The sequence below is a fragment of the Syngnathoides biaculeatus genome, chromosome 7 (assembly GCF_019802595.1).
Source record: "Syngnathoides biaculeatus isolate LvHL_M chromosome 7, ASM1980259v1, whole genome shotgun sequence".
NCBI lineage: Eukaryota > Metazoa > Chordata > Actinopteri > Syngnathiformes > Syngnathidae > Syngnathoides > Syngnathoides biaculeatus.
Window position 1 is genome coordinate 9,010,623 of NC_084646.1, and position 23,068 is coordinate 9,033,690.

General features: G+C 44.4%; 1 protein-coding gene across 5 annotated transcripts in view; it reads right to left on the bottom strand.

The window, feature by feature from the left end:
* The window catches only part of sema6bb (sema domain, transmembrane domain (TM), and cytoplasmic domain, (semaphorin) 6Bb), a 204,708-nt gene that overhangs the window by 47,356 nt on the left and 134,284 nt on the right, over positions 1-23,068 (bottom strand). For 4 of the 5 annotated variants that reach the window (XM_061826350.1, XM_061826349.1, XM_061826347.1 and 1 more), the window contains 7 exons: positions 21,351-21,441; positions 18,955-19,074; positions 17,909-17,997; positions 15,966-16,183; positions 3,554-3,685; positions 2,081-2,230; positions 1,561-1,593 (listed from right to left, as the gene is read on the bottom strand). In XM_061826350.1, coding sequence (XP_061682334.1) covers positions 1,561-1,593; positions 2,081-2,230; positions 3,554-3,685; positions 15,966-16,183; positions 17,909-17,997; positions 18,955-19,074; positions 21,351-21,441 — 833 coding nt within the window. The remainder of the gene's footprint in view (positions 1-1,560; positions 1,594-2,080; positions 2,231-3,553; positions 3,686-15,965; positions 16,184-17,908; positions 17,998-18,954; positions 19,075-21,350; positions 21,442-23,068) is intronic. The other variant, XM_061826348.1, reaches the window with a different exon arrangement.

Here is a 23,068-nt window from a genome sequence, read left to right on the forward strand (position 1 = left end):
AACAAAAGTGACAGAATTTTCTTTCACTTTATGTGTTAGTTTTATTGTGAAACTTCAACGAACAGCGACAACCGTCTTGAAGCTCATTTGTGTTAGCCAGTCTATGGCGTTTTGCATATATGGTGATTAAACTCGTGGACATTTGACGACACTTGTGTGAAGTATTTGACACCTAAAACAAAAGTGACAGAATTTTCTTTCACTTTATGTGTTAGTTTTATTGTGAAACTTCAACAAAGAGTGACAACGGCCGACGAGATTAGCTTAGTGCGCTAATTACGCCGGACGTTCGCGCGTTAATTCTACAAACGGGCCCGTCTGGGAACAACGGAGGAGGAGCACAACTGGAATTCGGTGTTGCTTCAGTGTACCCTTTTTATCTAGTCCCTGTAATCCCCCCCGGTGGATGAGTGACAGGGCGAATCCCGTCAGCAGCAGAAGTTTGAGGTGAGGTGAACCAGGTCTTGCCCAATTCCCACAGCTTAGTCCTTTTGAGTCGCCAGAGAAACGGAACTGTTTTACGGGATTAGGGATTGTGTTTCGAGGTAGATAAGCGGGAACGCAAAGCGGAGACGGACCGCGTTCATTGTCCGCGCGGCATAAGAACCCGCTTCGACTAAGTTTTTAGCACATCGTCTGAAGTTATGGTTTCAAAATTTGCAAAAACCGGAAGCAAAACACTCAGAGCTTGAGGAGCCTTTTCAAGAAATGCGAAAACAGAACCACGTCATCTGCAAAAAGCAGAGACGCAATACCGAGACCACCAAACGGTCTTGGCTGCGCTTAAAGATTCTGTCCATAAAGGTTGCGAACTGAATCGGTGAAACGAGTCCGACTTAGTGCCAGAAATGCGGAACAAATTCTGACACAGGTCGTACGGTGACCGAATAGCCCAGATTAGGAGGTTCGGTACCATGTACTCCCCGAGGACTTCTCCACAGGACTCAACGAGGGAGACGCTCGGACGGCTTCTCCAAGTTCATAAAACACAGACTGGTTGGGAGAAATCCTATGGATCCCTCAGGACCCTGCCGAGGATGTAGAACTGGTCCACTGACCCACGGTCAGGACGAAAACCCCATTGCTCTTCCTAAATGTGAGATTCTCGACGGAACCTCCTCTCTAGCGGTCCTGAATAGACCGTACCGTGGAGAGGCCCGAGGAGTGTGATCCTCCCTTGGAGTTGGAGAACACACCCTCTGGTCCAGTCTTTCAAAAAGGGGGACCGGGACCTCGGTCTGCCAATCCAGAGGCACTGTCCCTGATATGCACAAGATGCGGTAGACGTCGCCCCACAACCGTATGGCGGGCGATTACTAGAGTTTAACACCAGAGACTCGCTACCGACACCTGTTGACGTTGAAAGCTTCGTTGCAGAAGTGATGGCCTTCATTATCGGAATTTGTGAGGTCCCAACACCTGGCAATGTCCCGCCCCAGCTCTACCGCCAATTTTCCGGGCAGGCAGTGTGAAAGGGGGTTATGAATTTATGACTTCCTATGTATATATATATATATATATATATATATATATTTTTTTTTTTTTTTGCTTTCTCCTTACCTTGTTTTTAAACCTACATCCAGTGTTGCACCTCTAAGAACAAAAAGAGAACAAAAGATACATTTGGGTTAAATGTTTTTCGCATCATTGCGTGATTTTTTTTTTTTTTCCCCCAAGATGTCTTCAGTGCTCGGCGAGACTCGGTATAAAAATGAAAAACGCTGGAGTTGCCGAGCATATTCCTGAGAATAGAAAAGCTATAAAAAAACAACATTTCAGTGGTACCTTGACATACACCAAAAAAAAAAAAAAAAAAAAAAACGAAAACATTTGCAAGGAGCTGCTGTAGGCCACCACTCACACCCAGACGCTCACACGCTCACTTGGCCACGGCCTTTAAAGGCACACGAGCCAACAGTTGACTAACACAGGAAGTGTGATCCCTACAATTTTTTAAAACTTTCTATTATCTGTTAAAAACCCAAACAAATTATGGTATTTTTTTGTAAAAAAAAAAAATAGTAGCACTGTAAATATTGGTATATTCCCGAAGAGAGCGTCTCGAAACTTGCGATCGCACCTGACCATGGTTTTGACTATCCACGGCCTGTGCCCGAGCGACGGGACGGCCTCGTCCATCAACGGATGAGTCTTGACAAAGTTCAGCATCTCATCGGGGAAGGAGTTGGAGGAATTGAACTTGGAACCCTGAACGGCGCAGCCCCCGGGTCTGAAAAAAGCGAGAGTCAGAACACGTGAGGGAAGAACTAACATTAGTTTCCAGATCCGTTGCGGTACCAACCACTAAGTGGGAGAGTACTTTAATTTGAATTGCCAAAAGGCAACAGGTCAAAGGCAATTGCGTTCAAACTACAAACCACGTGGACGGCAACCTTAATCTGTGCCGTTTTGCATTATACAAGATGAAAACATCTTTGCTCATTTGTGTTAGCCAGTCTATGGCATTTTGCAGACACCACGATTAAGCTTGTGGACATTTGACGACACTTGTGTAAGTATTTGACACTTAAAACAAAAGTGATTGAATTTTCTTTCACTTAATGTGTTGGTTTTATTGTGAAACTTCAACAAAGAGCGACAACCGTCTTGAAGCGCATTTGTGTTAGCCAGTCTATGGTGTTTTTCACACACCACGATTAAGCTCGTGGACATTTGACGACACTTGTGTAAGTATTTGACACCTAAAACAAAAGTGATGGACAATTTTCTTTCGCTTTATGTGTTAGTTTTATTGTGAAACTTCAACAAAGAGCGACAAAAACTTGAAGCTCATTTGTGTTAGCCAGTCTATGGCGTTTTGCACACACACCACGATTAAGCTCGTGGACATTTGACGACACTTGTGTGAAGTATTTGACACCTAAAACAAAAGTGACAGAATTTTCTTTCACTTAATGTGTTAGTTTTATTGTGAAACTTCAACGAAGAGCGACAAAAACTTGAAGCTCATTTGTGTTAGCCAGTCTATGGCGTTTTGCACACACCACGATTAAGCTCGTGGACATTTGACGACACTTGTGTGAAGTATTTGACACCTAAAACAAAAGTGACAGAATTTTCTTTCACTTAATGTGTTAGTTTTATTGTGAAACTTCAACGAAGAGCGACAAAAACTTGAAGCTCATTTGTGTTAGCCAGTCTATGGCGTTTTGCACACACCACGATTAAGCTCGTGGACATTTGACGACACTTGTGTGAAGTATCTGACACCTAAAACAAAAGTGACAGAATTTTCTTTCACTTAATGTGTTAGTTTTATTGTGAAACTTCAACGAAGAGCCACAGCCGCCTTGAAGCAAGGCATGCTTTTGCGTCTTTTTGGAGAACTGTTTGAGTAAGAGTAATTAAAATGTGTTTTAAGAAGTTAAATAATAATAAGTATAAAGAATGGAAGATGGCTCGGCCACAGTATTGCGTTTTTGTTTTTAAATCTCTCGCGGCGTCCATCCGAAACGCAACGGGGGTTTGATTGCGTTCGGCGTCACGCTGATTTTGGCCACACCGCGTCCCAATCGGTTCCGGGCATGCGCACCTCGGCTTGGGGATGACTTCATCGGGAACCGGCGTCCAAATGGACTCCGGTGACTTCTGCTCTTTGAAGCGACCGTCGAACACCGCCGCCAACTGCTCCATGTCGAAGGCGCAGACCGCCGAGCCGGGGATGCTGCGCAGACGGACAGACGGACGGAAAGAGAAAATGACCGTCAGTCCTCGGAGGAAGCGGACAAAAGGAGGTAAAGAAGTCTCCCAAGCGCCATACGGGGAGAGTCACCCGAGCAAAAGACGACAAATTGGATTTGGGCTTTTCATATTTTCATCTGGTGCTTGGAAACAAAAGGGAATTGTTACAGAGAGCAACGCGAATGACAGGCAAAGCCGGAAGCCGTCAGGTCGGCGACTCCGGGAAAGAAAAAAAAAAGGCGGTCGGTGGATGCAATAAGCGAGATTAGGAGAGTCTTGGCGTGAATTTCTGTGGAAAAGAAAACAAAACGGGAAATGAGTCACCGATTGGGGTGATTCGCGTGAAGGAAATGAACTCGACAATAAGGCGCTCCGGTAAAAAGGCTCGCTGAGTCGACGGGGAGACGCTTTAACTGCCGGTGAACCCAAGCACCGATGTGGAGAGGGGGCGGGGGGGGGGGGGGAAACACACATTAAGCACTCTGGATCACGTCCACCCAAACTCAAGACCACCTCGTGTGAGTGTCGAGAAAATCCAAATGTGCTGCTTTGATACTTAGCTCCTACGCCGTCGTCGCAGATGGCGGAGGGTGACTAAGTGGCAAAAACACGGCACCGCTGAGTCAAGTGCAAAGCGGTGGCGACGTCGGCGGAGGCCAACTTCCTCACATTCTGTACTGAAGTGGAAGTACAAACATTTGCGTCATAGACACGTCGGTAGAAGTATGTGTACCGATTCGACTCCTTGCGGTAGAAATGAGTCATCTGCCAAGATGGAATCGAGGGAATTGTACTCTGCGTCGTGCGGTGAAGGTGCTTCACCTTTAACGCAAAAGGCTCTTTCGGTTGGAAATGTTTGGGTGTGCGGTCTCCCTCTTTATGCCTTGCCGGGTTGTCACGAACCTCCGCTACGGGGGCCGGACCCAAATGCGGGACTCCGAGACGCGAGCATGATGTTAGGGGGTCACGCACGGCGTAAGCGGTCCGAGCAAAACGCCGAGCAAAGGCAGGATCCGAAAACGTGGAGCGAGGTCTGACGTCTACGAGACAAACTCGGACACCTGAACTAGGACTAGACTACGACTTCTTCTTTTCCTTTCAGCTTGTCTCGTTAGGGGTCGCCACAGCGTGTCATCTTTTTCCATTTAAGCCCATCTCGTGCATCTTCCTGTCTTAAGACCCGACCGTCCTCAGGTCCACCCTCACAACATCCATCAACCTTTTCTTAGGTCTTCCTCTCGGTCTCTCTTCCCTGGGAGCTCCATCCTCAGCATCCTTCTACCAATATGCTCACTCTCTGGCCTCTGGACATGTCCAAACCATCGAAGTCTGCTCTCTCGAACCTTGTCTCCAAAACATCCAACTTTGGCCGAGCTCATTTCTGATCCTATCCAACCTGGTCACTCCGAGCGAGAACCTCATCATCTTCATTTCTGCCACCTCTAGGTCTGCTTCCTGTTTTTTCTTCAGTCCCACGGTCTCTAATCCGGACATCAAGACCGGCGTCACCACTGTCTTATAAACTTTGCCCTTCATCCTAACGGAGACTCTTCTGTCACATAGAACACCAGACACCTTGCGCCAGCTGTTCCACCCCGCTTGGACCCGTTTCCACACTGTCCATTGCTCTGTATTGTTGACCCCAAGTATTTGAAGTCATCCACCCTCGCCATCTCTTCTCCCTGGAACTTCACTCCCCCTCCCCCACCTCATGCATATATATTCTGTTTTACTTCAGATAATCTAGGACATGACTATGACTATGAAACAAACTAAGACGAGACTAAACTGTGGTGGCACAGAAACGCTGTGACGAGGGTAGCGCAAACTAGTCGCAAAACCGTCAGTGAATACAACTCACTAACTCGGGGCAAAGAACTGGCAAATTCCAGTGACAAAAACGCCAACTTAAACGCCAGTCACAATGTAAAAGAGCTGTGAAGTCTTGCTCATGAGCGTGATTAGTGGAACAATCCAATAGGTTGCGTCGTCTCCTTGTGCCGAATTGGACCGACTTCAGGCGGACGCATGTTAGGACACCAATCGAGCAAGACGAGGGTCAATGCCGCAAAACCAGCTCGTCTGCTTAAAGACTGCTTTTCTAATCCGGACGTGGACGGCTTCTTTCGCCCCTCTCGCAAACCAGCCGCGCTCCCCCCTCCGCAGTTTAGACATCCGAGGACCAGAGTCAGCAGTTTCATCTGCAAACTGCTGGCTCGGCCGCCGTCGCCTTTCTCCGGTGTGGGGAAGTCATTGCCGGTTTTTGTCAAACGAGAGAATCCTCTCGCTACATCAGTAGAAATACAGATACCCGTTTTCAAATGTAATGAGTAAAAATTAAAAATGAAAAAAAAAAATAAATACAAATTTACAGATACCTGAAAAATGTAGTTCAGTAAAGAACCAAAGCGTCCCGGCCTGGACTGTACCTGCAAGCCCACATCCACAGCAGAGTTAAATAACGTGAAGTCCTTCAAAATCCTTGACGAAGATTCGTGTCATTTTTTTTTTTTTTGTTACCGCAACTGATAAGAACACGAACAAAGATTTACTCTAACTTGCCGTTTCGAGCGCTTCCACGCTCAAATCTTTGTGATGAAAAGCATCACTCATGTCACTTTTCATTTGATCTCGACTGCGTTCTCCTTGTCTGGCACTGAAACCGTCAGCGCGCTAAATATAATAGCTCCTGGCTTTTAGTGCCGTCGCCGTCGGTAGTTTGGATTTTTATTTTTCCTGACGATTGCCCGGTTTTAACCAAACCGCCGCTCCACCCGTGACCCCGTGCGGTTCGGTTTTACGACAGCGACCGATGAAGCGCAGATACGCCACTTCTATTGAGCGTTTTTCGAAAGGTCTTTTCATGGCTGACGGGGGCTGCTTTGGAGGTGCCGGCGTGCGCTCGCTATCGAGGCGTCGCCCTCGAAAATTCCGGCTTCAAACGCTGGGCGTGAGTCAGGCGTAACCGCGGATGACACGGCGCCCATCTCAGGACTGCGGGCAGCAGATGTTCGATGCGATACGCCGACTTGGGGCTGGTTTGGCCTGTATCCCCCCCCCCACATTTCTTCTGCCGGATGCCAGGTTTACCCCGTAGCCCCTGAACACGGAGATGCGGTCGCCGGCGCTGGCGTCAGCGCAAAAAGTTGTTGGTTGCCAAGCGTTGTTGCCAAAGATTAATCGAGATCCTTTCGAAACCTAATTAAAAAGTGGATCTTCCTTTGAAACTCTGCTTTGAAAGCCCAACCCATGCATGAAGCCCTCATTAAAAACTTACCTGGCTCGAACGCCTGGTTTGAAACCGTAACCCAGCTTGGAACCGGACTTTGAAACCCAAAGCCGCGGCTCGACACGCTGAATCTGAAACGCTAATTTGGGCTGGGAACCCCAGTTTTGAAACTCCGAACTTGTTTCAACTCTGAAATCTGAACCCATGTTTGAAACTCTAATTTGAACCCCTAATGCCGTTAAAACTCTACATTGAAACAAGAATTATGGCTTGAAATTTTAATATGAAACTGTTATCTTTGGTTTAAAGACCAACCGTGGACTGAAACCCGAATTACAAATCTTAATGCTGGTTTGAAAGTCTAACTTTGAACCCTAGCCCTTGTTTGAAATCTTAATACGGGTTCGGAATCCTCATTGAAGCCCCTGGTTTAAAACTCTACTTGAAAATGTAAACCCTGTACTTCAAACTCCAGTGTGCGACCCTAGTTTCAAAACCCAAGACTTGTTTCGAAAAAATGATCATAGGCTCAAACCCTAACGCTGGTTTGAAACCCCTTTGAAACTCTGACTTGAATTTACGACGACCGAGGTCTTCACCACGATGTCCCCAGTATAGCCTCCATTTGTCAAGTACCATAGAAACACCCACACGGTTACCATCATTTTCTTAGCTGCATATCCTCACAAGGGTCGCGGGGAGTGCTGGAGCCTATCCCAGCTGGAGGCGGGGGGTACACCCTGAATTGGTTGCCAGCCGATCGCAGGGCACAAACAACCAATCACACTCACAATAACACCTAGGGTCAATTTAGAGTGTCCGATTAATGTTGCGTGTTTTGGGGATGTGGGAGGAAACCGGAATACCGGGAGAAAAGCCACGCAGGCACGGGGAGAACATGAAATCTCCACTCGGGCGGGTCCGGGATTGAACCCGGGACCTCAGAACTGTGAGGCCAACGCTTTACCAGCTGAGCCACTGTGCTGCCTCCATAACTCAAGCTCATCAGTGCATTTACTTGTACGTCAAATCAACTTTCCCGACTGAAACGAATGGCAAGGCCAGTAATCCGTTCCACCCCAAAACGTTTCGCTTCGTTTTAAATGTAATAACTTTATGAAAATATTATAAAATAGAATGTAAAAAAGGAATTGGAACTGTATGTGTCCACCGTGCCGCCGATTACCGTCATTATGAACTCAAACATATTCTTTCGTTTGGTTTTGTTTTGTTTTTAATGAAAAACAAAAACCCCAAAAGTTTTCTTGGCTTTTCATCAGACAGCAAGAACTTAAAAATAACTTAATAAGCTTTTGGCCATTGAACGTGAAAGCATTCAATATTTTTCAACTTTTATTAAACTTAAACACAGCGTTAGCGACTCTAAATTGCCCCGAGGTGTGATTGCGGGTGCGGCTGTTTGTCCCCTCGCGCCCTACGACCGGCTGGCGACCAGTTCGGGGCGCACGCCGCCTCCCCCTGCCCAACGACAGCCGAGGTCGGCTCCGGCACTCCCGGCGACGCCCGTGAGGATAAGCGGCTGGGAAAATGGATGGACGGATGGCTTTTGCAAAGACCGAATGCTCAAATTGTCCCGGCGCGACCGCACCAAGTTATACGAGCGCGTTCAAAACGAAGCTGCAAGGTGGGCGTCAGATAACGCGCCAGACAAACAACAATAAAGAATTGCCGCTCAATGGGGAAACGCGTCACATCTTGTAAAGGTGAATTATAAGAACATTATGTTGGCGCTTCGCTCAAGGGAGGGCGGGGGGGATTCTGGCTCTCGGCTACAATAAGGGACTTCCTGTGAAGTCCTCTCCGTGATGTTGCCAGGCAACTAGCGCAGGAAAAAAAAAAAAAAGAAGGATAATGTTTCGCACCCCCGGGCGATAAAATTCTTTATTATGGGAAGCATGAAAAGAAAAATGTTTGCGTCATGTTGCGAGATGAAATTTGAGGGTTCCGATCCAATCCAAATGGTCGGTTTGGAAAATTTGTTCATTGGAATCAACTTTTACTTTTGCTACCTATCTTAAATTTTATTCCTTGATATCAAAATTGTTATCATACATGAATGCTAGGCGGAAAAAATATTTTCACTTTTTGTGCTTAACTACGTTTCAGTGTTCTCTTTCTGCTTCGTTAAAAGAGCGGAATTATTATTTTTTTGAGGTCCTGAGGAGATGACATCATTATTTTGCGTGTATGTGCGCACGTCCTGGATGTTTTCAATCAATGTAAAGGAATTTTGTGTTTTTTGGGGGGATGGAAAGCACAATAAAAACGAAATAACGAAAAAATATAAATAAATAAATTGATAAATTTTTTTTCCCCGTTTTTGTTGTTCGCACGAGTCTCTGTAACCCTTTATCAGCACAAGATGTGAATATTTATATTATTATTATGAATATTCAAATCTACTTCCCACTACGTTGTGTGGATAGTTAGCTAGCTAGCGACTTTTCTGCCATTCATTTTCTCATCTTTCTTCGAATCACGCGTAAAATTAAAAAAAAAATTGAAACTTGAAGTCTTGACTTACTACAGAGAGTCCTCCGGTTATGACGGTCTCGACCTAAGACGAAACCCTGAATTCAGGTTTAAAACCCTAAACTCAAGCCGCCATAGTCAGGTTTGAAACCCTGAATTCAAGTCATAGTTAGGTTTGAAACCCTGAATTCAGGCTTGAAACCCTAAACTCAAGCCCCCATAGTCAGATTTGAAACCCTGAATTCAAGTCATAGTCATGTTTGAAACCCTAGTTTAGGCTTGAAACCCTGAATTCAAGTCATAGTTAGGTTTGAAACCCTGAATTCAGGCATGAAACCCTAAACTCAAGCCCCCATAGTCAGATTTGAAACCCTGAATTCAAGTCATAGTTAGGTTTGAAACCATGAATTCAGGCTTGAAACCCTAAATTCAAGCCATAGTCAGGTTTGAAACCCTGAATTCACGTCATAGTCATGTTTGAAACCCTAGTTTAGGTTTGAAACCCTAAACTCAAGCTGCCATAGTCAGGTTTGAAACCCTGAATTCAAGCCATAGTCAGATTTGAAACCCTGAATTCAAGTCATAGTCATGTTTGAAACCCTAGTTTAGGTTTGAAACCCTAAACTCAAGCTGCCATAGTCAGGTTTGAAACCCTGAATTCAAGCCATAGTCAGATTTGAAACCCTGAATTCAAGTCATAGTCAGGTTTGAAACCCTAGTTTAGGCTTGAAACCCTGAATTCAAGTCATAGTTAGGTTTGAAACCCTGAATTCAGGCTTGAAACCCTAAATTCAAGCCATAGTCAGGTTTGAAACCCTGAATTCAAGTCATAGTCATGTTTGAAACCCTAGTTTAGGTTTGAAACCCTAAACTCAAGCTGCCATAGTCAGGTTTGAAACCCTGAATTCAAGCCATAGTCAGATTTGAAACCCTGAATTCAAGTCATAGTCAGGTTTGAAACCTTAGTTTAGGCTTGAAACCCTGAATTCAAGTCATAGTTAGGTTTGAAACCCTGAATTCAGGCTTGAAACCCTAAATTCAAGCCATAGTCAGGCTTGAAACCCGAAACTCAAGCCATAGTCAGGTTTGAAACTCTAATTTAGGTTTGAAACCCTAAACTCAAGCCGCCATAGTCAGATTTGAAACCCTGAATTCAAGTCATAGTCATATTTGAAACCCTAGTTTAGGTTTGAAACCCTAAACTCAAGCTGCCATAGTCAGGTTTGAAACCCTGAATTCAAGCCATAGTCAGATTTGAAACCCTGAATTCAAGTCATAGTCAGGTTTGAAACCCTAGTTTAGGCTTGAAACCCTGAATTCAAGTCATAGTTAGGTTTGAAACCCTGAATTCAGGCTTGAAACCCTAAATTCAAGCCATAGTCAGGTTTGAAACCCTGAATTCAAGTCATAGTCATGTTTGAAACCCTAGTTTAGGTTTGAAACCCTAAACTTAAGCTGCCATAGTCAGGTTTGAAACCCTGAATTCAAGCCATAGTCAGATTTGAAACCCTGAATTCAAGTCATAGTCAGGTTTGAAACCCTAGTTTAGGCTTGAAACCCTGAATTCAAGTCATAGTTGGTTTGAAACCCTGAATTCAGGCTTGAAACCCTAAATTCAAGCCATAGTCAGGCTTGAAACCCAAACTCAAGCCATAGTCAGGTTTGAAACCCTAGTTTAGGTTTGAAACCCTAAACTTAAGCTGCCATAGTCAGGTTTGAAACCCTGAATTCAAGCCATAGTCAGATTTGAAACCCTGAATTCAAGTCATAGTCAGGTTTGAAACCCTAGTTTAGGCTTGAAACCCTGAATTCAAGTCATAGTTAGGTTTGAAACCCTGAATTCAGGCTTGAAACCCTAAATTCAAGCCATAGTCAGGCTTGAAACCCGAAACTCAAGCCATAGTCAGGTTTGAAACTCTAATTTAGGTTTGAAACCCTAAACTCAAGCCGCCATAGTCAGATTTGAAACCCTGAATTCAAGTCATAGTCATATTTGAAACCCTACTTTAGGTTTGAAACCCTAAACTCAAGCTGCCATAGTCAGGTTTGAAACCCTGAATTCAAGCCATAGTCAGATTTGAAACCCTGAATTCAAGTCATTGTCAGGTTTGAAACCCTAGTTTAGGCTTGAAACCCTGAATTCAAGTCATAGTTAGGTTTGAAACCCTGAATTCAGGCTTGAAACCCTAAATTCAAGCCATAGTCAGGCTTGAAACCCGAAACTCAAGCCATAGTCAGGTTTGAAACCCTAGTTTAGGTTTGAAACCCTAAACTTAAGCTGCCATAGTCAGGTTTGAAACCCTGAATTCAAGCCATAGTCAGATTTGAAACCCTGAATTCAAGTCATAGTCAGGTTTGAAACCCTAGTTTAGGCTTGAAACCCTGAATTCAAGTCATAGTCATATTTGAAACCCTAGTTTAGGTTTGAAACCCTAAACTCAAGCTGCCATAGTCAGGTTTGAAACCCTGAATTCAAGCCATAGTCAGATTTGAAACCCTGAATTCAAGTCATAGTCAGGTTTGAAACCCTAGTTTAGGCTTGAAACCCTGAATTCAAGTCATAGTTAGGTTTGAAACCCTGAATTCAAGCCATAGTCAGATTTGAAACCCTGAATTCAAGTCATAGTCAGGTTTGAAACCCTAGTTTAGGCTTGAAACCCTGAATTCAAGTCATAGTTAGGTTTGAAACCCTGAATTCAGGCTTGAAACCCTAAATTCAAGCCATAGTCAGGCTTGAAACCCGAAACTCAAGCCATAGTCAGGTTTGAAACCCTAGTTTAGGTTTGAAACCCTAAACTTAAGCTGCCATAGTCAGGTTTGAAACCCTGAATTCAAGCCATAGTCAGATTTGAAACCCTGAATTCAAGTCATAGTCAGGTTTGAAACCCTAGTTTAGGCTTGAAACCTGAATTCAAGTCATAGTTAGGTTTGAAACCCTGAATTCAGGCTTGAAACCCTAAATTCAAGCCATAGTCAGGCTTGAAACCCGAAACTAAAGCCATAGTCAGGTTTGAAACTCTAATTTAGGTTTGAAACCCTAAACTCAAGCCGCCATAGTCAGATTTGAAACCCTGAATTCAAGTCATAGTCATATTTGAAACCCTAGTTTAGGTTGAAACCCTAAACTCAAGCTGCCATAGTCAGGTTTGAAACCCTGAATTCAAGCCATAGTCAGATTTGAAACCCTGAATTCAAGTCATAGTCAGGTTTGAAACCCTAGTTTAGGCTTGAAACCCTGAATTCAAGTCATAGTTAGGTTTGAAACCCTGAATTCAGGCTTGAAACCCTAAATTCAAGCCATAGTCAGGCTTGAAACCCGAAACTCAAGCCATAGTCAGGTTTGAAACCCTAGTTTAGGTTTGAAACCCTAAACTTAAGCTGCCATAGTCAGGTTTGAAACCCTGAATTCAAGACATAGTCAGATTTGAAACCCTGAATTCAAGTCATAGTCAGGTTTGAAACCCTAGTTTAGGCTTGAAACCCTGAATTCAAGTCATAGTTAGGTTTGAAACCCTGAATTCAGGCTTGAAACCCTAAATTCAAGCCATAGTCAGGCTTGAAACCCGAAACTAAAGCCATAGTCAGGTTTGAAACTCTAATTTAGGTTTGAAACCCTAAACTCAAGCCGCCATAGTCAGATTTGAAACCCTGAATTCAAGTCATAGTCATATTTGAAACCCTACTTTAGGTTTGAAACCCTAAACTCAAGCTGCCATAGTCAGGTTTGAAACCCTGAATTCAAGCCATAGTCAGATTTGAAACCCTGAATTCAAGTCATAGTCAGGTTTGAAACCCTAGTTTAGGCTTGAAACCCTGAATTCAAGTCATAGTTAGGTTTGAAACCCTGAATTCAAGCCATAGTCAGATTTGAAACCCTGAATTCAAGTCATAGTCAGGTTTGAAACCCTGAATTCAGGCTTGAAACCCGAAACTCAAGCCATAGTCAGGTTTGAAACCCTAATTTAGGTTTGAAACCCTAAACTCAAGCTGCCATAGTCATGTTTGAAACCCTAGTTTAGACTTGAAACCCTGAATTCAAGTCATAGTCAGGTTTGAAACCCTAAACTCAAGCCGCCACAGTCAGGTTTGAAACCCCAACCACGACTTGCAAGGCAGACCCAGATTCGGGATCCTAACTTGAAAGCCTCCGGCTGGCTCTTCCACTCACTTCACTTCAACATCAACACGGCGGCAGAGCACAAATGCGCCGTCGTGTGAGTTTTTGCTGCGAATGACGGAGAATACCGCAGTTTACCCCCTTACAAAAAAAAAACACGATTATGTGAATTTGCAAATGCCGAACCGCGAATATGACGGCCTTCGCCGTATCAGAACAGCCGACTAATGGAAACCATAACTATGCAGGAAATGAGTTTGACGCCCTTTGCTAAATGCGTTTATCTGGGATCCAGAGAAAGTGTGCACGCGTTGTCCGTCCCCACATCTCTGAAAAAACTCGCGCCCCCCCCCCCCCCCCCCCCCACCGTCATATCGTCCCCCGCATCGTTCGGAGTTTTCTTCACATCTCAATCGGTAATTAATTCTCGCACGCTGCCGTCTCCCCCGTAAAAGTTGCTATCCAACAAAATGGAGGAAAAATTAACCCCCCCCCAAAAAAAAAAAAAAAAATCAAACATAGCAAAATTGATGAAAACTTGGCGCTGCAAAAATCAAATATGTAAAGAAATGAGCAATATGCTTGTGATTTCAATGGGGGAAAAAAATGGCGTTATTTGCTTTAATTTGATGCGGCGAGAGGCAAAAATCTCATCTTGCATTCATGCGCATGAATCGATAATTGCGCCTCGTCTTCCTCTCGCGCGGGGACGTGACTTCGCGGGTGGGTTTTTTTTTTCGCATTGTACGCAAACAAATGAAGTCGAGGGGGGGTGTTCAACACTTTGTCGATTCCCTTTGCACAAACGCGTGTCAATAGAAGTATGAATTTTGTGCTTCAAAAATGCAAAAGTTTGCTGATTTGCAAAAAAAAAAGATCAGTTAGGTACACCTGCCAGACGGGATGGTCGTTTACAGCAGGGGTGTCAAACTCATTTTTCCTCGCGGGCCACATTGTAGTCCGGGTTTCCCTCGGAGGGCCGTGACGACTGCGAAACAAAAATATTGACTCGTCTCGTCGTATTTACATAATTTATGAACGAGTTTTGGAATCAGAAATCAAGGGTCATGTGTTTTTACCTCACTGTTATCATTTATATGACAATTTGAAATTTTGGTACAGATTTCTTACAAGAATCATGGAAATTGACACTCTAGATTTGGTTTCGCGGGCCACGTAAAATCACGTGGCGGGCCAGATCTGGCCCACGGGCCTTGAGTTGGACACCAGTGAGCTACTGTATTGGTATTTTTAATAATATTTAGGAATTAATTTCACTACAGCTACAGTTCCGTGTTATATTTAATCATCTCATCATATTTACAAAATTTATGAACTCGTCATGGAATCAGAAATCAAGGGTCATGGTTTTTTTTTTTACCTCATCTTTATCATTTATGACAGATGACAATTGGAAATTTTGGTCCAGATTTCTTACAAGAATCATGGATATTGACACTCTAGATTTGGTTTCGCGGGCCACGTAAAATCACGTGGCGGGCCAGATCTGGCCCACGGGCCTTGAGTTGGACACCGGTGAGCTACTGTATTGGTATTTTTTAATAATATTTAGGAATTAATTTCACTACAGCTACAGTTCCGTGTTATATTTAATCATCCCATCATATTTACATAATTTATGAACTCGTCATGGAATCAGAAATCAAGGGTCATGTGTTTTTACCTCAACTTTATCATTTATGACACAAGAAAATTTGAAATTTTGGTGCAGATTTCTTCCAAGAATCATGGAAATTGACACTCTTGGTTTGGCTTCGCGGGCCACATAAAATCAAGTGGCGGGCAAGATCTGGTCCCCGAACCTTGAGTTGGACACCTATGAGCTGCTGCATTGGCGTCTTAAATGATATTTAGGAATTGCTTTTCCTACAGCTACGGTTCCAGGTTACATTTAATCATCTCATCATATTTACATCATTTATAAACTAGTTTTTGGAATCAGAAATCAAGGGTCATGTTTTTTTTTGTTTTTTTTTACCTCATCTTTATCATTTATGACAGGTGACAATTGGAAATTTTGGTCCAGATTTCTTCCAAGAATCATGGAAATGGACACTAGATCCGGGCCCCGGGCCTAGAGTTTGACACCAGTGGTTTATGGGATGCTTGGGTTTGAGGACACAAGGTCAGCGTGCACCTTGGCACTGCAGTGATATATACAGAGGCTGGCCTCACAGTTCCGAGGACCCCCGGGTTCGATCCCGGCCCTCCCTGTGTCGAATTTGCATGTTCTGGCACGGGCCCGCGCGGCTCTCCTCCGGGTTCCTCCCGCATCCCAAAAACGTGCAACGTTCATTGGACACTGCGATTGGTTGTCTGTCTCGAAGTGCCCTGCGACCGGTTCTGGGTGTTCCCCGTTGACAGCTGGGACCCTTGTGAGGATAAGCGGCTATATCGGCTCACCTGTTGGCCGGCGTGGAGAAGACGCCCAGGACGATGTCGCGGCCGTGCATGGTGATGACGGGGCTGGTGGAGTGCAGCACGTTGAAGTAAAAGTGAGAATCGCCCGGCACGGAGCAGTTGAGTCGGGCCTTCAGGAACGACGTCCACTGCTTCTCCAGGACCCGCTGAGATCCGCCCTGGTCGCGCTTACACACCCTGGCCACACGGGGCACCACAACCTGGACGCAGCCAACCGAGTTCACGTTGTCGTGTGTCATTTTACATTTTACCACAGCTGGCAGATTGCGGGAAGCGTTTTTGTTTTTTTTGCCATTTGTGCCCATTTTTTGGTACATTTTGATCGGCTTCCTGTTTGTTCCTGGCCACATTTCTGTAGTTTTGCCGCCAGCTTTTTTTTTTTTTTAGATTTTATTTGACGAATCTCACAATTGCCATTTCTAACATGTGGTTGCCAGGTCAATAAAATAATAATAATGAAAAAAAAAGCCACCAATTTACTGGCTAAAACTATTTTTTTCCTTCTGAAAAATATTCACACATGACGAAGCCAACTGTCCTATGCAGCTCTTTGAGATTTTTTGGGGTCTAATTTTTTGTCAGTTAACGTTTTTGTCACTTTTGTTGCCCTGATTGTCATATGAGATTTGTCAGTTTTTCGGAGATGGGGGCAAAAGATTTGTCATTAAATTGTTTTTTTTGCCATTTTTTTCAAAATTCTCCTCAATTTTTCACACATTGGACCAATAGTTTCCTCTATTTTTACCCTGGTTTTGTCAAGTTCTTTTACTCATTTTTTGCGCAATTTTTGTAGGTTTATCAATTTTTCTGTGGTTTTTTTTCTGTTGCAAATGATCAGATTTTGGTCAAATTTGAATTTTTGTGCACTTTTTTTCAATTGATTTATTGGTCACATTTATGTCCACTTTGACTTTGAATTTTTGGCCTATTTTAGGCAAATACAAAAGAACAACAGGCAAAAAAAAAAACAAGGCAAAAAAAAAAAAGAAAATGAATAAAAATGGCAAACAAAAACCCTGGAAAACTCCTTGAAAAAAATCAGCAAAAAATAAAGACAGTTGACAAAAGTAGCAAAAAAAATAAAATAAAATAAATAAAAGTGGCGAAACCCCCTCCCCCCAAAAAAATCAGCAAAAACTAAAGAGAGAGTTGACAAAAGTAGCAAAAAAAGAAAACAAATAAAAGTGGCAAAAAAACCCCTGGAAAATCCCTGAAAAAAAAAAAATCAGCAAAAAATAAAGACAGAGTTGACAAAAGTAGGAAAAAAGAAAATAAAAGTGGCGAAACCCCCTCCCGCCAAAAAAATCAGCAAAAACTAAAGAGAGAGTTGACAAAAGTAGCAAAAAAAGAAAACAAATAAAAGTGGCAAAAAAACCCCTGGAAAATCCCTGAAAAAAAAAAAATCAGCAAAAAATAAAGACAGAGTTGACAAAAGTAGGAAAAAAGAAAATAAAAGTGGCGAAACCCCCTCCCGCCAAAAAAATCAGCAAAAACTAAAGACAGAGTTGACAAAAGTAGCAAAAAAAAGAAAACAAATAAAAGTGGCAAAAAAAACCCTGGAAAATCCCTGAAAAAAAAAAAATCAGCAAAAACTAAAGACAGAGTTGACAAAAGTAGCAAAAAAAAAAAAAAAAAACAAGGCAAAACAAACAAAAAAAAACATATCAAAGCAAGTGACACAAATTGTGTTGTTGATTCGGTTCCAACTCGTTTTGCTGTCTAAAGACGTCCAACGTGACGTCGGCTGCGGGAAGATGAGCCGCTTCGGCGCCGCTGTTGTGCTCCATTCCACGCCGTCGGCGTAATAGGTTTTCCAAAAAAAAAAAAAAACCCGTCAACGAATCTTTCATTCATCTCGCAAACGCCGACCCCCCTCCCCCGGTGGAGGGGAGGACACGGGGGGGGGGGGGGTGCATTTTCATTACCTTTTCCAGGTAATTAAACTCCATGGCAATCTCTCGGAAGAAGAAGTAGATGTGAGGCCCCCACTCCACGGCGCTGACAAAGAAAGGCTCTAAATTGGCGGAATGGGGGCGGGGGGGGGGGGGGGGGGCAGAAAAAAAACACGCATCGGACATGTGCAAGCAATTACAGGCACTTAATCGCTGTAGTTAGCTATAAGTAGACTTTTCATGCATCTGGGTAGAAATATATTGATTTTTCTCACATTTGAAAAAATACCTTTTTCCCATGACTTTGTCAAAACAGGCTTGTTACGCTTTCAATTAGATTCAACTCAGTTTGGCATATTGCCAGCTATTTGAATATTATTATAATATTCTTTTAAGACCTAGAAAATATGAACATTCCAAATAAAGAGTCGACCCTCTTCTTAAAGCTGGTTTCCTCCCTTCTTTTTCTGTAAAACGACGTGGCAAGCGCCTCATCTTTATCTTCTCCTCAAAAGCTTTTCTGATCTTAGATCGAAATCAACACTACGTCGCACTCTGCAGGTGCATGTTCGTCATTGCAGGGGCTTCCACACCTGAATTTCACAAACAAGCTGGTCGAGTCCCTTTTCCACACCTCGTTCTCGAAAAAACGAATACGCTGTACGGGTACGGGACGCCGGCAAGTACTTTTTCCACCTCCGCGTCCAACTCACTGAGCGAACCGCGAGAAATCCCGAAAACGAAAAGCGCCTTTTCCTCCTCCCCCTGAATGCGACATTCACTTGTGGGCCCAGAAAAGGAGAAGACACGGCTCACGTGGATTCCACACCGGACAAAAAGCGTGGAACGACCCCCCCCCCCCCCGACATTTAACTGGATTTATGCTAGCGTTGTCTACCCGGTCGGTACCAGATAGCGGATCTTTTTACCGCCTTCCCCCGGTGAAATAGCGAAGCGTGAGAGGTCGGTCCTGGGCCGCTAACTCAACATAAAAGTCGCATCTACAACGCTCATGATTCTTTTCCGAAAACGACGCGCTTCTCAGAAACACGCGAAGAAGCATCCGAATCTCCGGGTACCTCGGAACCACTTGGAGTCGTGCTTGATGGTGCGGAGGGCCGGACTGTCGCCGAGGCTCCGGTAGATGACCGCGTCGATGGCCAGGAAGTCCGTCACGGTGGCCGTAAACAGATTTCCCTCTGTAACGTGCGTACACACACACACACACACACACACAGGTTGGCGAACGACAAGTTAGCAGTGACGTGCGCGTGTGCCTTTAAGAGGCGTGGCCTACAGCGTGTTTTTCCATTTTGCATTTGCGTTTTTCCTCTTCAATAACTGACTGAAAGTGCATTCGCGACATTTTTTTCCCCTTTCACTTCACTCGAGTGTCGCTGTGTCCGATCCTCACACTAAAAAAACGGAAAAACTCGACTCTTGTAAAGTCAAGATCAGATTTTTTTTTTTTTTAAATAACCGATTTGCTCACGATGCCCCGGCCCTAAAAGAAAAACATCCAACACGCGAATATTACAGTATGACTACATTATGTAGAATATTTGTCTCCATATCTTCCATTCATCCATTTTCTTTGCCACTTATCCTCACGAGGGTCATGGTGAGTACCAGAGCCTATCCCAGCTGAACTGGTCACCAGCCAATTGTAGGGCAGATGGAGACAAACAGCCAATCGCACTCACAATCACACCTAGGGGCAATTTATCCATCCATCCATCCATCCATTTTCTTCGCCGCTAATCCTCATGAGGGTCGCGGTGAGTGCTGGAGCCTATCCCTGCTGCCAACGGGCAGGAGGCAGGGTACACCCTGAACCGGTCGCCAGCCAATCGCAGGGCACATCGAGACAAACAGCCAATCACACTCACAATCACACCGAGGGGCAATTTATCCATCCATCCATTTTCTTTGCCGCTTATCCTCACGAGGAGTGCCTGAGCCTATCCCAGCTGTCAACGGGCAGGAGGCGGGCTACACCCTGAACCGGTCGTCAGCCAATCGCAGGCCACATCGAGACAAACAACCAATCTCACTCACAATCACACCTAGGGGCAATTTATCCATCCATTTTCTTCGCCGCTTATCCTCACGAGGGTCGTGGTGAGTGCCGGAGCCTATCCCAGCTGTCGACGGGCAGGAGGCGGGGTACACCCTGAACTGGTTACCAGCCAATTGCAGGGCGGATGGGGACAAACCGCCAATCCCACTCACAATCACACCTAGGGGCAATTTATCCATCCATCCATTTTCTTCGCCGCTAATCCTCACGAGGGCTGCAGGGAGTGCTGGAGCCTATCCCAGCTTTCGACGGGCAGGAGGCGGGGTACACCCTGAACCGGTCGCCAGCCAACCGCAGAGCAAATCGAGACAAACAGCCAATTGCACTAACAATCACACCGAGGGGCAATTTATTCATCCATGCATTTTCTTCACCGCTTATCCTCACGAGGGCTGCAGGGAGTGCTGGAGCCTATCCCAGCTGGCGGGGTACACCCTGAACTGGTCGTCAGCCAATCGCAGGCCACATCGAGACAAACAACCATTCGCACTCACAATCACACCTAGGGGCAATTTATCCATCTATTTTCTTCGCCGCTTATCCTCATGAGGGTCGCGGGGAGTGCTGGAGTCTATCCCAGCTGTCAACGGACAGGAGGCCGAGTACACCCTGGACTGGTCGCCAGACAAAAAGCCCCACTCACAATCACACCTAGGGGCAATTTAGAGTGTCCAACAATTATTGTTCCAGTTTTTGGGATGTGGGAGGAAACCGGAGTGCCCCGGAGAAAACGCAAACTCCACACAGGCGTGGCCGGGATCGAACCGGGTCCCCAGAACTGTGAGGCCAACGCTTTACCAGCTGCTCCACCGTGCCGCTCCTCCACATCTTCTGCTTGTGATTTGTTTTGTTTTTTTCTTCCATGTTCAAATAAAATGAGATGAACAACATAGAATAAAAAAAGATAATACTTTTATGGGTACAGTGTCACAGCAGATTGCATTAAAAAATTAAACATTTACACAGCAAGAAATTGTTATTGTTATTAACAATAAAGTGGAATGTGAGCCGCAGTTAAAAACAGGAGCAAATCGCACCAATTGTATGAAAATAAGTTGAAAATGTGTTTATACAGTGGCTTCTGAAGTCTTTTTTTTTTTAAAATATGGTTTCGCTTTTGTGGTTGCGTCTGAAACACATCCCCAAAATAAGCCTAAGAAAGTAAACAGCACATCACGACAGAATAAGAGGATTTCATACGGGCTAATATTACATACGGGAGGGGAGCGCGAGGATGCTAAATTATAACGTGTCAAGCGTTAAATCAAGCGGAGTCGACAAACGAGCCGGCTAAGTAAACTGAAGAAAGGCGCGGCCGAGCGCGTTGAAAGGGCGACGGGTTCGAACGGAACGTCACCTCACCGTCATCGAGAAAAATCGAGAAAAAGAAGTTACCTGCGAACAGGGCGACGTTGGCGTGTTTGGGGTCGTAAGGGCATCTGGCCATTCCGCTGACGGGGTCATTGGCCATTTCCAGAGTGTCACCCTGTTCAAAAAAAAAAACAAAACAAACACGGACGAGGCGTCAATGGATGCAGAATCGTGATGAAGAACGAGTCACAGGAGAATGACAATTAGGCCGCGTTAAACCGAAGTGCGCGCTAATGACGCGCTAGCGGCAATTAGCCGCGGTAACGACGACGAGGGAGTTGCGCGATGGCGCGGGAACAACACAGACGCGCGCGCACGCACACAAGTACGCTACAGCCTCGGTTCTCGACCGCAATCCGTTCCAGAAGGCGGTTCGAGAAGTGATTTGTTCGAAAACCGAATCGATGTTTACCATTAAAATCAATGGAAAAAGAAATAATGCGTTCCAAGCCTAAAAATTTGGGGGTTTTTTTGCAGGGTTTTTTTTTTTTTTTTTTTTTTAGCTTTTCCTAATAATAAACTGTATAGTAGGAATACATGTATAGTTTAAATACTTTATTTAATAAAACAATTTCAGAAATATATTTATTTTTAGCTCCGTTTTTTTTTTTTTTACACAGGTATATATATACAGTGATGCCTCGGTTCTCGACCAAAATCCGTTCCAGAAGGCGGTTCGAGAAGTGATTTGTCCGAAAACCGAATCAATGTTTCCCATTACAATGAATGGAAAAAGAAACAATGCGTTGCAAGCCTTAAAATTTAGGCTTTTTAAAGCTTTTTTTAAAGTTTTTTTTTTTTTTTAGCTTTTCCTGATAATAAACTGCAGCGTAGGAATACATGTATACTTTAAATACTTTCTATAATAAAACAATTTCAGAAATATCTTTACTTTTAGCTCATTTGTTTTTTCTTGTTTTTTATATACAGTGATGCCACAAGATAACAAGATAACGATGCCTTTAGCGCTAATGCTTTTATCTGATTTTGTAACACAGCATGTGGATCATTAGCCGAGCTTATTTTGAACGAATTGTCTCACCTCAACAAACTTCCTTGACACCAATTACCGTACTACTCTATATTCAGTGCGTTGGCGGCATTTTCGAGCATCTTAGCGCGATACAGTAGGCGTTGTTGCATTAAGGCGTCGCTATAAATAAAGCAGTAGCAAGCTTTGCTAACTAGCCCCCCTCCCCCGGAAAGGCAATCAAGTGCATCGCGCGCAGTCGTTAGCGGCTGACAGATAAGCGCTTGAAATGCGAGGCGTGAAGAATCATCCGCGGGAGAGCCTCTAATAATCAAATATTCGGCTTTGATCCGACACTTAATATTCGATCGTCAGCCGCGCCGACGACTCGCGGTACGGTTCTTTGCGGCGGTTTGAAGTCGCGATTGAGCGGGGCAGAGGTGGAATTGGGAAGCGAATTCTGCGGCGGCGCTGATGGATTGAGTTGACGTGAAGAACGCCCGAGCGTTTGGCTAATGGGAAGAGGAGGAAAATAATTAGAGGCTAAATTGGCAGAGTCAGGTCAGTCAACACTTGTTAGCGGAGCCTTGGCGACTTGCTATTCCCTCCTCCGCCCTTTTACTTTAATAAAAAATGTAAAAAAAAAAAAAAAAAAAAAAAAGCAGAGGAACAAATGAATCATATCTTCACACATGCTGATTTTTTTTTTGTTCTACGCCTCGTCGACATCTGTTGTCACAAAACCGAAGATGGCAAGAACGCGGCGGAAAGA